The sequence below is a fragment of the Acanthopagrus latus genome, chromosome 7 (genome assembly GCF_904848185.1).
Source record: "Acanthopagrus latus isolate v.2019 chromosome 7, fAcaLat1.1, whole genome shotgun sequence".
Lineage (NCBI taxonomy): Eukaryota > Metazoa > Chordata > Actinopteri > Spariformes > Sparidae > Acanthopagrus > Acanthopagrus latus.
This window is the reverse complement of record NC_051045.1, coordinates 14,416,749-14,431,506: the sequence shown is the minus strand read 5'-3', so window position 1 is coordinate 14,431,506 and position 14,758 is coordinate 14,416,749. Positions and strand designations below refer to the sequence as shown.

Here is a 14,758-nt window from a genome sequence, read left to right as displayed (position 1 = left end):
GTATATTAAAAAAAGAAAAGAAGAATGTGTAGCTACTAGTCCAAAATTTCTGTCTGTTTATCTCAGTGAGTCCTCAGTAGCTTTTATTATTTTATTGGTAATTTTATATAGCACTTCTTTAAAGCCTTAGCAGGTACGCAGAGCAGGTCATGGCTCAGTAGGATTGTTTTTGGTGTTTTGATTCCCAGGTCCTACGGTCCACATGTCAAAGTGTCCTTGGGCAAGACACTGAACTGCTAATGAATCCAAGTGTTCAGGCCAAAGCCTCTCATGGTGACCCGCTGCCTATGGTGTGTGAGTGAGGCAAATTGTAGAGCACTTTGGATAAAGGGGCCATATGCAATGACAGCTGTTGGTACACTATGGCCAAACTGTAGCCCTTAAACTGCAACAGCCTCTATCCATCAATCAAAAGCAGTCTCTCAAACCATTATTGGATGGCATTGCTTTTAAACACGTTGGTTATTAGCTGTTCTCCTCTTTATTATTTTGCCAGTTCCGTACATTTGTGGTCAACTACAACCCCTGCATGCTGACACCAACAGAAGCCATACAAAAAAAGAAAGTGTTCAGCTCTTTAAGGACATTTATTCTACATCTATACATTTTTGAACATTTTTAAGATTTACAGTTTACCAGAGAAACAGCACTCTTGGTGTCAACTGTGCCACTATTACAACCTTTTTTGTAACTACTGCTACTGACACAACTAGTACTACAGCCTTGACTACTACTACTACCACTCCCATGCACAATAAAAGAAGGCTGATTGGATGATTGACCTGTGGCAGTGTCTGATTGGCTTTAAAATGTTTTAAGCAATTGGAACCTGTCTTGTTTATAAATGTTAATGCTTTCAGTTGTGTCATTGATAGTCGGGTGGTTAGAGAACATACACTCTGTTTATAATGAAAAACTGCACTCAGTGTCCAGTTCCTAGCATAATTAAATAAAAAGCTATTAACAAAGCTGTTCATTTTATTGCAGTTGCAGTGGGCAAGTTTGTTCTAATTTAGGTACCAACTTCCTCAGGTAATTCTGTCTCGTTATGTTGTTTGGTTCACAAAAAAGTCTGAATTACTTGAATGGCAAAATACGGAAATCCCTGTGCATGTCACCCTAACCACTGTCACTGGCAAAACCCATCCTACTTATTTCTATACCGTTTCTAGGTTTCCTTGCCAACAGTGTGTTGCCATGGTCAGCGATGACAGCTGGGACTGAGCTGAGCGAACTAAACATAATTTCTTTCAAAACTGTCTTGGAGATAAAGAAACTCGGAGAGAAGCATCATTACTTAACAGTTTAAGAACCACTGCTTGATTCATGTTACACAAGGGAACAATTAAGCTGTTCATTTCCTCATATGTGTCACCTGGCACTGTGCTGGATAATATGAGCAGCGACGCTGTTGGCACACTGGAAAAAAATCATTGGGCTTAATGTTCATGCTTGTCAGTCACATGAAATTATTAACGCATTTTAATTTAGTCAATGACATGCCTGTCTTTTTGTCTAATTGTCTAATTAAAATGATCAGATTTTAAGTCATTATTATAAGAGTAAGAATAATAATTAATTGTTAAAAAATGACATAATTGTTGTAAATTTAATGTAATTTGTTAAAAAGAAAGTACTAAACATAGTTATACGTATACATATAGTACACAAATAAGACGTAACAAGCTGTATCAGATTCAACAAAAAGTGTTTTTTTTCTTCTGAATTTAACTATTTTCAGTCTACAGGAAAAACAAGGTCAAGGGAACAGCTTCATCTGTGTAACTTGGTCTACTTTAATGTCCAACATTTATCTCCCTTAACAAATTACTGTGGGAAAAAAAAACGTGGTTATCTTTTGTCCGATACATGAAAGTTTGGGTCTCTTGGTTATTAGCATTGCAACAAATTAGGGCTACTCAATATCGTCTAGAGGTGATATTGCCATGATTTTGACAGACACTGCAAACAGGTTTTATTACATCTGGAGAACAAGCTTTTTGTGCCAGAGCGTCTCTGCAGCACTATAAAATTTCATTAAAACACTGTTTTGTGACCCCTTTTACCTTCATAAAATAATTGTAGTTTGTGCGATTTAGATATCGCACTAGGTCATTATGCGATTTCCATTATTTTGCAAATAATTATGCAGCCATACTGCAACAGTTGATTTAATTTTGAATTACATTTTTGCACTTCCAGACCAGAACCTGGAATTTGTGGTTTCACTTTTTTTTTTTTTTTTTTCCTTTGTTTCAACATGAATTCAACCATCAGTGTGTCACCTCTCCCTCTTATAATTGCTCTGGTAGTGAGTGACATATCTGCTCTTGCACCTGATTTTAGAGGCGATCACTTCATCATTGCTGCTCACAGAAAATCATACTGACTAATGTTCATTGTTTCAGAGCAAGGTCACAAAGGATGAGATGAACACTTCAAGGCAATGTTGATACCAACTTTCAGACAGGTTGGAGTAGACTGTCAGAGCTCCAGCAAATACATCACATCTGCACCAGTGTTAAATGTTTTGTGTCATACCGTGAGAGTGACAGAGTGTTGGTTTTAGCAGCACTGTGGAAGAATTTCAACAAGCCTCACATGGCTGCCTCATGATTGGATTCACACGCAGCTTGAGAAACACCTTTGTGAGCTGTTAACAAGAATGCTCAAAAATATTCATCTTCTGATGTCTAAAGCCCTTTACACATTGTTCACTCTCTAATTATAGCAGTCTGTTCCGTGCTCACTTCCTGTGTCTTGCATCTCGTGTGTGTATGTGTGAAAATGTGTGTGTTTTTTATTCCCTGTAATCTTTTAATGACATGCACTAACGACGCGTTGAGGCTCAGAAACAGCCCAGGCCATGAAACACATACACACACACACACACACACAGAATAACTGAGGCTCAGTAGAAGGCCGTAGCCCCTGAGAGGATCCACTGGGAGATTAGCCAAATCAGAAAAGCGTTTTAGAGAAAGGCAGCTTTAATGCAACACAACACAGATAGCTCATGTGTATCACGGAGAGCGGCGATAGATGTCCGAAGCGTCAAATTCAGCATTTTGTTGTCAACTTTTTTAAATCCAACCCCTTTTGTTTCATCTCCTTCCTCATCAAGTTTAAAAGAGACACGTCCTGCCACTCAGCATCAACATCGAACACCATGCCAGTTGCATGCTTACAGTGTATCCTTCTCTTTCGATTTCATTTACCACAGCATGCTGTACTTTCTTTGACTGCTTCTATATTTAAATCTCCATCAACGTCATCCTACTGTAATACTTAATATGACAGTGCTCAGCTCTCCTGGGTTCTCCCTGACTAGAATTTCTCATTTACTTGTCAAACTTGATGGCTGGCAGATAGTCAGAACAGGAAATTGAGAAATATGGGTAGGATGTATACCGTACTCATAACCTGACTGGAGAGCAGATATACCGTACAGTACAAAGTGTATTTGAACCATTGGCTCAGAGAAGGTACTAATCATGTTCATGTGATCTCTTGATGTCAATCATCATACTTCTGTGAGTGACTGAGTGCTGTGGTTCAGACATGGCTTTTGCATCAGGTTTCTCTGCACGCTACTCAGTCTGGTTGAGGTGGACTTCAGGAAATTAGCTCTGACAAGGAACCATATTTATTTAATGTATTGTGACCAAGTCGAAGAACTCACGTGGGTGGCTTATTCCCCATCTTAGAGCTATAAAAACACGGTCTTTCCTTTCTCTGAAATTTAATTATAGTTATTACATTAGAAAGGGTTAGGATTGTTTAGGCCAACACAACTTCAGTATTTGAATGTTTAAAGAAATAACCACAACATAAAAACATGTAGGCCATATTCATTGTTTTTCAACAAGAAGGATCCATGAAGTTAGGTTATTAGGGGATTGTGACAAGATATGCTCTGAGAGGGAGATTTTACATTTGAGACATAAACTTGTCACTGCTCTCTGGTGGATAAAATATGTCCCAAAAACATTTATTGTTGATGTGTCCTGCTTTGTCTGAAATATGGTAAAATAAAGTATTATATTTTTAATAGCTATATTATTAGGCTTACCACCTCTGATCAAGCAGAGGTGTAAGCCTGTAGGGAACTTGATATGTAATACATGTACTTTATGAATTACCTCAAAATATTTTATCCCCCTGACGTGCGTATCAATATGATTTACTGTATATATGATTGTCTTAAATCAGCTCAAAATATTATAATATCATAACAACAGGGCTGATGTATCAGTCTGACTTTTGTTTACAAGTGATATACTTTGAAAAAGCAAACTTACATTACATACATATTTACACAAAACATTAAAAACTACATGGTTGTGTGTAAGATTTTTAGTTTGAAACATTCAAAAATGTACAAAAAACCATGAGAATACATGTGTCTATGTACCGGGTTGCAGGGATTATCTACTGACGTTAACATAATAACCCCCTAGCCCTGGCCCATCCTGTAGAGAACAGGCCTCAGGTGGTGGGCGCCGACTATTACCTGACCTCCACCTCACTCCTCTCCTCTACCTACCTGAACACACTGTGTCTTTGGCCGTTTCTGCGCTCTGCTGTCTGCCAGCATTCCTCCCTAGGTCACCCAGGTCCCAGGCCTGAAAACCTCCTCCACCCAGTGGTCAAAGCTCCTGTACTGCCATCAACAACACCAACCTCCTTGCAGAGTGAAATCCTGATAATACCATAATAAATGCCTGTAACTTGCTTAGAATAGGACATTTCATGTGGAGGTCTAAAACACTCAAGTATATATTTTAAATTAAAAAAAAGAAACTTCCTGAGGCTCTGCAAGAGTTCAAAGTAAAAGAAAAATAACGCCACATTGTGACTGCCATTTTTAAAGATTTCTGGTAATTTCACCCATTTTGAGACAAAGCAAATACAAAATTTGAACTTTAAATGAGCCAGACTGGGTCATAAGGATGTATGGCACTTGATGTTGACTGCTAGAATGGGGTAAGAAAAGTAGAAGAGTCAAGCGCCAAAAAATAGTTGTATGTCTTAGAGGGTTAACAGTAACACATCAGCCCAAAGCTTCACCTGTGACAGTACAGTACAAAAAAATAAAAAATGAAATAAATAAAAATATATGCACTTGTATGTTCGTATTGTTAGCATTTCAATCATAGCACTTATGCACTTGAGCATTTCTTTTATTTTTTGTTATATGTTGTGGTTTCTGTCTTGTGACAAATGTTACTGTTGTAAGTCACTTTGGACAAAAGCGCCAGCTAAATGCCCTAAATGTAAATGTAAATGTGTGTTGTTAAAAGACATCGTACACTTGACAGTTTACAGTGTTTAAATCCAACCTGTTAACTGAGTTCCACAGAATAGAGCCACATCTTGAACTAGATTTTGAGTCCTGGAATGTGCTGCATACACATACTTTCCTCACTCACCTGCCTGGGATTTCTGTGGTGAAAATAGCAAAATGTACAGGTTTTTCCTGCAACAGTCACTGCACTGTTGATTTCACGATGTTGAGGTCAGTAAATGCTATTCTCCTGACTCTAACCAGCTGTTAGGAGAAGAGCAATAGTGGCAAAGGAGGGACAGTTTTCCATAGTTGGAGCTTTTTCTGTCTTTTCCCAAACAGCTATCAGTGTTCAGAGCAGTGTGTCTGAAGCTGGAAACAAATAGGATAAAATCTTAGTTAACAGGAAAGTAATTACTGGTTATTGATGACATATCTTGGAGCGAACACGTTAACACCAGTACTTCCACATTTGTGATTCTGAGTTTCCTATCGCTTCAAGGTTTCTTGAGAAATTGATTCAAGTTGTTGTTACCAACAATGCTTTCAGCTCCATGCATCCACTGTGAAGCAGTCCGCTGGTGTTATTCTTCTGAGTTATTTGAGCCCTGTATAATGTGTAGCATACTGTGAGTCCGCAGTACAAGATTAAATTGTAGGACTGACATAAAAATCCAGACGTTCAACTTTTCTTTTGAAAGGTTTTATTCATTTCATATAATACTGACACATGTACTCAATAGCGGTTAACAGGCGTTTAAAAACACAGATATTAAAACCATTAGAGCGTCAATTTATTTTTAGCCCCGTTGATTCCATGGACCATTTTTTACACGTTTACATGTTTCAATATACCATAACATCTACTTGGTATTAGTCTAACCTCACCCCTGAAAGGATTTTGTCCTTGTCAAAGAAAAACAAAAGAAAAAAAGAAGACTGACAAACTGTCTCCCCATTTTTAAAAAATGGCATGTGGTAAGCCACAAACTTTTCAAGGTAAAATATTTTCATGGAGGTGAAATCTGAAAAAAAGAAAAAGGTCTCAGATCCGAGAAAACATTTTGACAGCATCAGGTGTGTCATATGTGGCACAGTTAAATTTAAACGTGTCATCCAGACTACATGAGACAGTCATTCTGGATCCACTCCTTCTTTTTGTTTTTTTCTTTTTCATAGTAACATTTGTAATGAGGGACAGTTGCCTAAAATCCAAATCCCCTTTATTCCCAGTATGGAACACAGCTAAGCCATAGAAGAGAGATGAAGAATACAGATTGTTGTAAAGAAGTTTTTTTGAAGTTGTTGTTTGTAGTAGCAGTAAAGGATTGTGGGTGATGCAGTCCTCTGTGGTAAAGAACCAAGGATTCTCAGTTGTGTTTAAGGTGATGGAAGACAGTGTCAGAGTCCTTTCTCTTCGGCCACCGTATCCTCAGAATAATGAAACAATTACTGGTTCCTAGTACAAGTCCATCTGAGTGTGTTTCCTCACCACTGGAACAGTAGGTCCATTGTGCTGTGTAAGTAACTCCACTATGTTTTCCTGCTCCTCTTGAAACAGGACTATCGGGTCACCTGTAACAGGAAGAAAAGAAGCAGGTCATTGAATAAAGTAAAAAAAAAAGCCAGAGACACTGAAGGTCACAGACATAGAATGGCTAGAATAAATGTTGCAATTATACGTTCCTGCACACCAAGGATATGTTGAAACTTTAAGCACAAAAACAGCTTGGTTAGGGTTAGGAAAAAGATGTTCTGGTTTAAAAGACCTTTAGAAAATCTGGTTTTGCCAGTTAAAGTGAAGCGAACATTGGCCTTGAAGAAGTCACAAAGTCATCTCGTCAAGTTGTCACAAAACCTAGGAGCCAGCTCTGGTCGAACACGTCAGCGACATGAAGTTTTTAAATGATGCAGCGCCACGCAGCACAGTCCGCTACTCCAAATTAATGGGAAGTGATTGTTGTTGGTGGAGCACCGACAACGTGGCGAGCACGGTCTCTGCCTCTCCTGGCAAGAGACTAAACAAGACACAGCTTGAATCATGGCAGTCAGCCCACAATGCCTCACTCTCGATGGCTGGCCCGCTGCCATGTCATTTCGTCTATTTGTCGAGACGGCTGCTCTAATCACATGGTCTCTTTATCTTGCCCATCCATCTTTCCATTTTCTCTGCTCATGCACGCCTTTTTTTATGGTTTATTTCCAGCCATTAGGAGACATTTTCAAATAGCCAGCAACCAAACAGAAACAAAATGCTGCATAACAGCCAGTGCTTGGGCATGTAATAGACAAGACTCTCCAAGACTATTCTTCTGTTCTTTTATTCCTGCATGCCTTTCTCTCTCATTGTGTTCCCAGTGGCTTCACCTCTCAGCCCCAACACATGCTGTCCCTGCTGCATTTCCTCTTGAGGGAGTCGGTCTTTTGTCAGACCCAGGTGCCAGCTAACAAAGTGTGAAGGCCAGCCATCACTGAGAGAGCTCAGAGGAGTGTTTCCTCCAAGCTGGCGGCTGAAACTGTTCTACTGTATCTGCTCTCGATGGCTCCAGGCCACCCTTCCTGGGCCCGTTCCCATTGCCTTCAGGCATCTACTCCTGTGCCTGATCAAAGAGTCTGCAGGCGTTTGTTGTCATGCCAGTTCACTACACACACTCACTGCTGCATCTCTGTGCCTGCTATGCTCTAAGGTGCTTCAAAGTCCCTTTAGGCATTCATCCCCCTATCTGTTTAAATATGCCTGTAGGTGGCAGTTTCTGTGCCCAATTAGAAAGCGGCTTTAGGTAGTTAGATCTCACTTCACAAAAAACACAATCAGTGCTCAAGTGTCATCTCTTTGGGCCTTCATGTGCCGTGGAGTGCCACATTTTCATTGCTGATTTCCACAAGCTTTTACCTTGTTTACACTAGTGGCTGCTCAGATGGACACAAGACAGATGTCTCATTGACTCCTGCATTATACACTTTCTTTATGATAAGCAAGGATAAGTTATGGAAAACCATCATTTTAATAGTTTGATCTTGAGTGTTATTTTTCTTATTTTGTATTAATGATTAATCAATACATGTTTTGGAAATTGCATTAGAATATTACAATTAGAATATCTAAATCACAAGAGCTGTGATTTTTTTTTCCTTTTTTGTTGCTAGAGGTAAAATGTGTTACAAGACAGCATTAAAACAAAACAAGGTAGTGCTGTAGAGATGGCCTTGGCCTGCAAGTCTTGTTCTACAAATGTAAGAAATCATGTTTGTTTGGTATAGACCCCAAAAATGTCATTAAATCATAACAATTTTAATAGTTATATATATATTTTAGGGTTAAAATGAAATGTGTGAAGCAAAAATGACAGTACCCATTAATCATGATTCATATCCCAGTTGTAATATTTTACCATATGCCTTAGTCCTAGTAATAATCTTAAAGGAGACACTGTATTCCCCTCTCTGTGTGACACACTCTCTTTTAGCTCCTGTCTTTTTACAGGCCCCACTGAATACCCAGTCTGCTCTGGTTGGTCGGCTCACACATGCCTGACCCAGCACCGCTATAAACAACAGAGCAGCTGTGCTAAATCAATTCTTACTTGCCAAACTAGCTAATAGACATTAATTATGCAAATGTGTGGCATGGTGACGTAGTGTGAGATCACAACATCACAAAATCAAAGGCAGGACTACTGATGAGGCGTTTCAGTAGAGGTGTTTTCTGTTGGAGAGAGGAGCTCCTGGCACCACAAACTATCAGCTTTTTAACTTTCAGGATCCTTTACATGCTCAAGAGCTTTTGTAAAACACTGAGGGGAAGATAAAAAAGAAAAAACAACATAAGTCTCCTTTAAGCTTCATCAAATCACATTACATACAGTAGGCCTCATTCACTGCTTGAAAAGTGTCCTCACAATATCTTGCCTAAAGCAGTTGATGTTGCTTACCGACTGCCTCATCTGCTTAGTGTTGGTGCAGGCTAGCTGTACAGGAAGTGAAACATAACTGCACTGCTGACACCTTGTCATTTGTTTGTTATTGTGTGTATATGACTGCATGTGCATTGAAGCAAATGCGCACACACACTCTTGCCTCGCAGTCTATGACAGCTCAGTGGCTTGGCAGCCCGGCCATGTCTGTCTGCTCATCCATATGATATTATTTGGCATTGATCGAGCTGTCTTCCAGCCCCTCCCTCTCTCCTCCCTCTGCCCTCCTCCTCTCCTCCTTTCCTCTGCTCCCAGCCAGGGATGGATGGAGGCAAGGATGGGGTGTGCCAAACCCTCTTTGTGTACACTGCTCTGTGTACCCAGACACAAGCATAAGCTCCTTGTCAGCTGACCAGTTCCAGCATTCTTGTTTTCAAGTGTTTTCTTTACACTTTTATCTACCCATCACCTCTGCCATCAGCCTTTTCCTCTTCACAACCCTCTTTTTCATCCGTCTCGTCCTGCCTCTTTCTTCCTTTTTTCGCTGCTCTCCTTGTCTCTCTCTCCCTCTTTCTCTCTCATCCTTTCTCTCCCTCACTCCATCGTCAATTTCAATTTACGAGCCGGTCTTAATGGGACTATAAGAGAACGTTCGATGCTATTGATCTGGATTCCTGTGCATCTTGACCTCGGCGTACCACACCAGAGGAGAAGAAAAAAAATCACTCTTTTCATCATCAGGCGAACACATCAGCAAACACATATTGCACATATTGAACACACACACATGCACACACACGCACACACACAAATCATTGATCAAAGATGTGAATGCAAGAGACAGAAAATATTTGTGCACTTTTAAACTACGACGTAGTCACTGATAAAGCGGCGCCTGGCTGAAACCCGTTCACTTTGATCTCGTCAAAGCAATTATAAATGTGCACTTTGGGTTGATAAAAACTAAATGCATGAGATCAGATATATGAAGCAACTTCCGAACGGCACTCTCATATTCAGAAATTGCATCATCTTCGTATCTGATCCACCCTTGTGTTTCGCTCTCTTCAATTACGCCAGTTACACACTCCAACACCAATCTGTCATTTTCAATTCCCCTTGTTTTTGTGTCTTTATCTCCCCCTCATGCGAGTAGTGAATTCGGACGTTCCAGTTACACTCATGAGCAGCCTAACACAGCAGCCTAAGATTTGAGCTCAGCATACGACTATTTCAGGGTAAGAGTAAGAGGAGGTGCAGTTGAGGGGGAAAGAGTGTAACTTGAGGGGGCGAGATCCACTTTGTGAGGTGAGAGGTGAGCAGAGGAAAAAGTAAGGAAGGAATTTTTAATCAGCCTGGCATACTGGAGACTGCCTCTGAGTGTTTTAGAGAAAGAGAGAATGGGAAAGAGAGAGGAGTGTCCTGAGCTTTTCTCATTCACCCCCCCCTTTTTTTTTTACTCGAGCAGATGCACTCTCCTTCCTCTGACCACGCCTTCGATCAATTATTTAGGCAGAAAACAAAGGTCTGCACCCAGCCATGAATAATGGAAGGTGAGAAGGCAGAGAGAAGGATGGAGGTTAGAAACTGAAGCAAACAGTGACAAGAGGTGAGTATCGCACAAATTCGCTCCAATGACAGACAGATGAGACCCTGCTCAGGTCGAGCCACTGAAGAGGAGCTAACAGGTGCCGATGAGGGCTCAGCAGACACATGAATGTACATCAACGCACATACAGACAAATGGACAGCACATGAAAATCGAGGAAAAACAAGGAAAAGAAGACCCACGCACAAACAGGAACATACTGTATTATGGGTGAATCGGAGCGTAAAAACTATCCGAGGACAATTACCAGTCTAGTGTATCCGCTGTGGTGAGTTGTTTTTGCATCGAGTCAGATGGCATGCCAGTCAGACGCAGGGAAGCAGGGCAAGTGGGAGTGAAGGGAATTGTGATGTTCTCTTTCCCTGTGAGTGTGTGTGTGTGTGTGTGTGTGTGTGTGTGTGTGTGTGTGTGTGTGTGTGTGTGTGTGTGTGTGTGTGTGTGTGTGTGTGTGTGTGTGTGCGTGCGTGTGTGTATGTGTGTGTTATTTGCCTTGTTCATGTTGGCCTTGTTTTTCTTCAGAGACTGTTTGATGTTAGATCCAAGACGGGCGGGGGGAAAGAGTAAAGAGATAGAAATTGGGTGAGAAAAAGAATGATATGGAGGGGGAAGGAGAAAAAGTAGGGGATGGAGACAAATGAGACAGAAACAAGCAAGAGCGGACAGGGACGTAACACAATGGAGGTGGAAGTGGGTCACTCTGCAGTTGGTCTGACCGTGTGTGCATGCACGCAAGTTTGTGTGACAGAGGGAACCAGAGATAATAAAGCAGAAACAAAACAACATGTGTGCACACCAACCTTTGTTGTCTTGACTTTGTTGCCTGTGCTGCAGCTCCATCCTGTGAGGTCTGGAAGAACCTTACACTCCTCACCGTCCATACATGGCTGCATCTGACACCACCACTTCTGGGCTACAATGGAGGCTGGAGGTTAAGAAAAGGGTGCAGCAGATGTTTAATTTGTGAATATTGACAATGAGCTTCTGAACAAATTCCCAGATAATCAGCAAAAGAAAACGTGAATTGATGTTGCCATCCACTATGTTATGTGAATATGAGGAGTTTGGCATATCAAGTAAGTTGGTAGAACGTTCCCCAGTTAGGTGTAACACCATTGCAGAAGAAAAGGTGATGATGTAAGATGATGTAATTTAAAAAAGCCATGTGGAAAACATGGATGGATGGAAATAAAGCATTTCTATCTGTTTAAAGTATTAATCGCCTCACACAGATCCCATACTTTTCATCTTGAGTGTAGTGGAAGCTCTACATCATGATTTAATAAATCTATCACTGCACCAACCCAGCCAAGTGTAAAAACCTTTTTTGTGATTATGTGCAGAGTGAAAATATGCATAAAAACAGGTTGATGCAAATGCACTTCCTGATAGAGTGGTAAGATATAAATGTTAATTGACCTACAGTGTGATTTTGAAGATTCTCTCCTGACATAAACTATGAATGAATTTTAACTTTGACAACACACACACAGCAGAAATGTGCAGAGCAGTGTGAGCTTTAATTCAAGTCCATCCATATCAAAACATGTCGTACATCTGTTTCCAGTCTCACTCCATTCATCATTCATGTGACTAAAAGATCACCATAGACCTTGTTGTTTTACTTCAGCATGGACTTGTTAAGATGTGTTACCGAAACTCATCATCCTGAATGAAATACATCCATCCAGCAAATACTTTAGTCCTTGCTCGACTTGGTCAACTGCTTAAAGCTTTATTGCCTGTCCCCTAAATGCTAAGTTTTAAACACTGCTGTAGGTGGCTTAACCGGACCGGTGACAATGTTTCTTTTTGTTAAGTTTGTCCATTAATGCCCTGATGCCAGACACCAAAGGACACCCCTACAGGGCCTGTGTCCAGAGAAAAGTCCTGATTCTGCGCATCCCAGGGGTGCTTAATCAGATTAGGATCTGGGCTTGGACCCAGGGTTTCCCAGCAGAACCTAAGAATGAGAACATTATTCATTCCATTTGTCAGTGGATTAATTGTTTTTTGGCTGATCAGTGTAAATGATGAGAAATATAGGAAATCCAGGTTAGAACCATCTTTGCTCTTATATTATTGATAACCCTAACTAACTTCAGTGGTTCTCCTTGACACATCCATTCTTCAACTAAACTTCTCAAAAATAAGCTTGTGGTTTGAGACCAAATATAATCCAATGTGTTCCATAAAACTTGTCTTTTTACTAGTCTCCCGTTTAGTCTAAAATGCCACACTATGATTTAAATACATTTGATACAGTGGTGAAAAAATTTAGGGTCACATTAGCTTATAATGTAAACATTATTTACAGGACAAAAGTGAAGACATGCACAAGAAAGCTGGGATATGTTGTGATCTTTTTGGGTTTAGAGTAGATTTGTAACAACCCATCAAATCAGATTAAAATGAATTAATAAAGTGCCTTCAGCAAACACAAAAGATTAAAAGGCCTGAAAAGACCAGACCGACAACAACAGAAAGATCGTTAAATATCATCACAAAGAAAAAACTAACAAAAGAAGAGTCACCACAGTAAAAGCTGTCTGACTGAGTATGTGGATATGCGAATACCTTTTCTTTATCTGTCAAGGTATTTGAGTAAATGTCGCTCCAACTTAGTCCATACATACATACTCAAAAACCAGCCTGTATGATGACACAATCTAAGAAAGACATTTCTGTCTCAAAGGATTCATCAGATGTTGCACATGGTAGCCATTTTGGAAATCCCAGCGTGCAAAGCTTTGGGTTGATAAATGTGATATGATAAATAAAATGTGGTCTGTCAGAAATTGTGTCAGCTCAATATTGATGTAATGCTTGCCAGTAATTTTCCAACTGGAGAGAGCCATGAGAGTGATATTTTTTAAAGAAATTAAAAATATACCACATGCTGAATAAACATATAATACACAAAGATAGCACATTGTCAGATGTTGTGTTAATCTTTGATGACCAATGGTGCTTACAGATACAAACAACATGGGTTAAGTAATTTAACTATGAATTTCAGCTGCAGTCTGTGATTTGTGAGTGAGCGAGCGAATTGCCACTCTTCATCGCTGCAGGGGTGCAGTGTACTGGAGGGGTTTGCAGGTGTATGTGCACATTTTCTAGTGTAGAATTGTCAGCACTGGTATGAAACAAAAGCTCATTTTGGTTAAAAAGGCCAGATAAACATTTGGGTTTACATAAAAACAAACGTCAACCTTTCTTTCATCGTCAACAAAGCAGCTATGGAAAGATAACTCTTTCTGAGGGTTGTAATATTTTCTATAAAGATTCATAGAGAGTCCTTTTTTGTTCACACAACATTGACTGAAGTACTCATTTCAAGCCCAGGAGCACCTGAATTCTTCTTCATGGAGCATTTTCCCTGTTGTGCCTCTCAGTTACGAAGCCACTATGTGACATCAGAATATGTTATATTCCATTTTTATGTGTGTCATCTGCATTATTTGCTCGATTGTGATGCACAGATAGCTTTTACTGTTCAGAATAGCTCAGATTCCAGCTTTTTCCATTTTTATGGATTATTATTTGGGTAATAACTGTAGAAGACATTTGATTATTTCTGAATTGCTTTAGCGTACAATTTAACCTTGTGCCATCTATCATAGTAATTCATCTGAATAAGTCAGCAAAATATAACTTAACAAAGGTTGTGTTTATAACTGATCACGCTCCTTAAGTTACCAGCAGGAGGTAACGTTGGACAAAAACATAGTTTGTCTGACTGTGTTCCATTCTCTTTGATTCAGCAACTACAAGGACACCCAAAGTATTTTGGCTACCAGCACAGAAACGTACTGCCTCTTTACTCTTGACATCTCTATCTTCACTGTCCATTCAAAGTTAACTTCAGTTTTATATCAGTTTTCACATCAGAAGCAGCACACACCAGAGTACTTGTTTAAAATAGGTAGATGTATACAGTGTAATGTA

At 39.9% G+C, this 14,758-nt stretch overlaps 2 protein-coding genes across 3 annotated transcripts in view; one reads left to right on the top strand and one right to left on the bottom strand.

Annotated features, from left to right (window-relative positions):
* The window catches only part of LOC119022205 (rho-related GTP-binding protein RhoA-D), a 240,017-nt gene that overhangs the window by 119,451 nt on the left and 105,808 nt on the right, over positions 1 to 14,758 (top strand). The window lies entirely within an intron of this gene.
* Positions 5,719 to 14,758, bottom strand: part of LOC119022207 (chemokine-like protein TAFA-2) — a 79,627-nt gene continuing 70,587 nt past the window's right edge. For both annotated transcript variants that reach the window (XM_037102815.1, XM_037102814.1), the window contains 2 exons: positions 11,608 to 11,732; positions 5,719 to 6,862 (listed from right to left, as the gene is read on the bottom strand). In XM_037102815.1, coding sequence (XP_036958710.1) covers positions 6,851 to 6,862; positions 11,608 to 11,732 — 137 coding nt within the window. In that variant the 3' untranslated portion in view covers positions 5,719 to 6,850. The remainder of the gene's footprint in view (positions 6,863 to 11,607; positions 11,733 to 14,758) is intronic.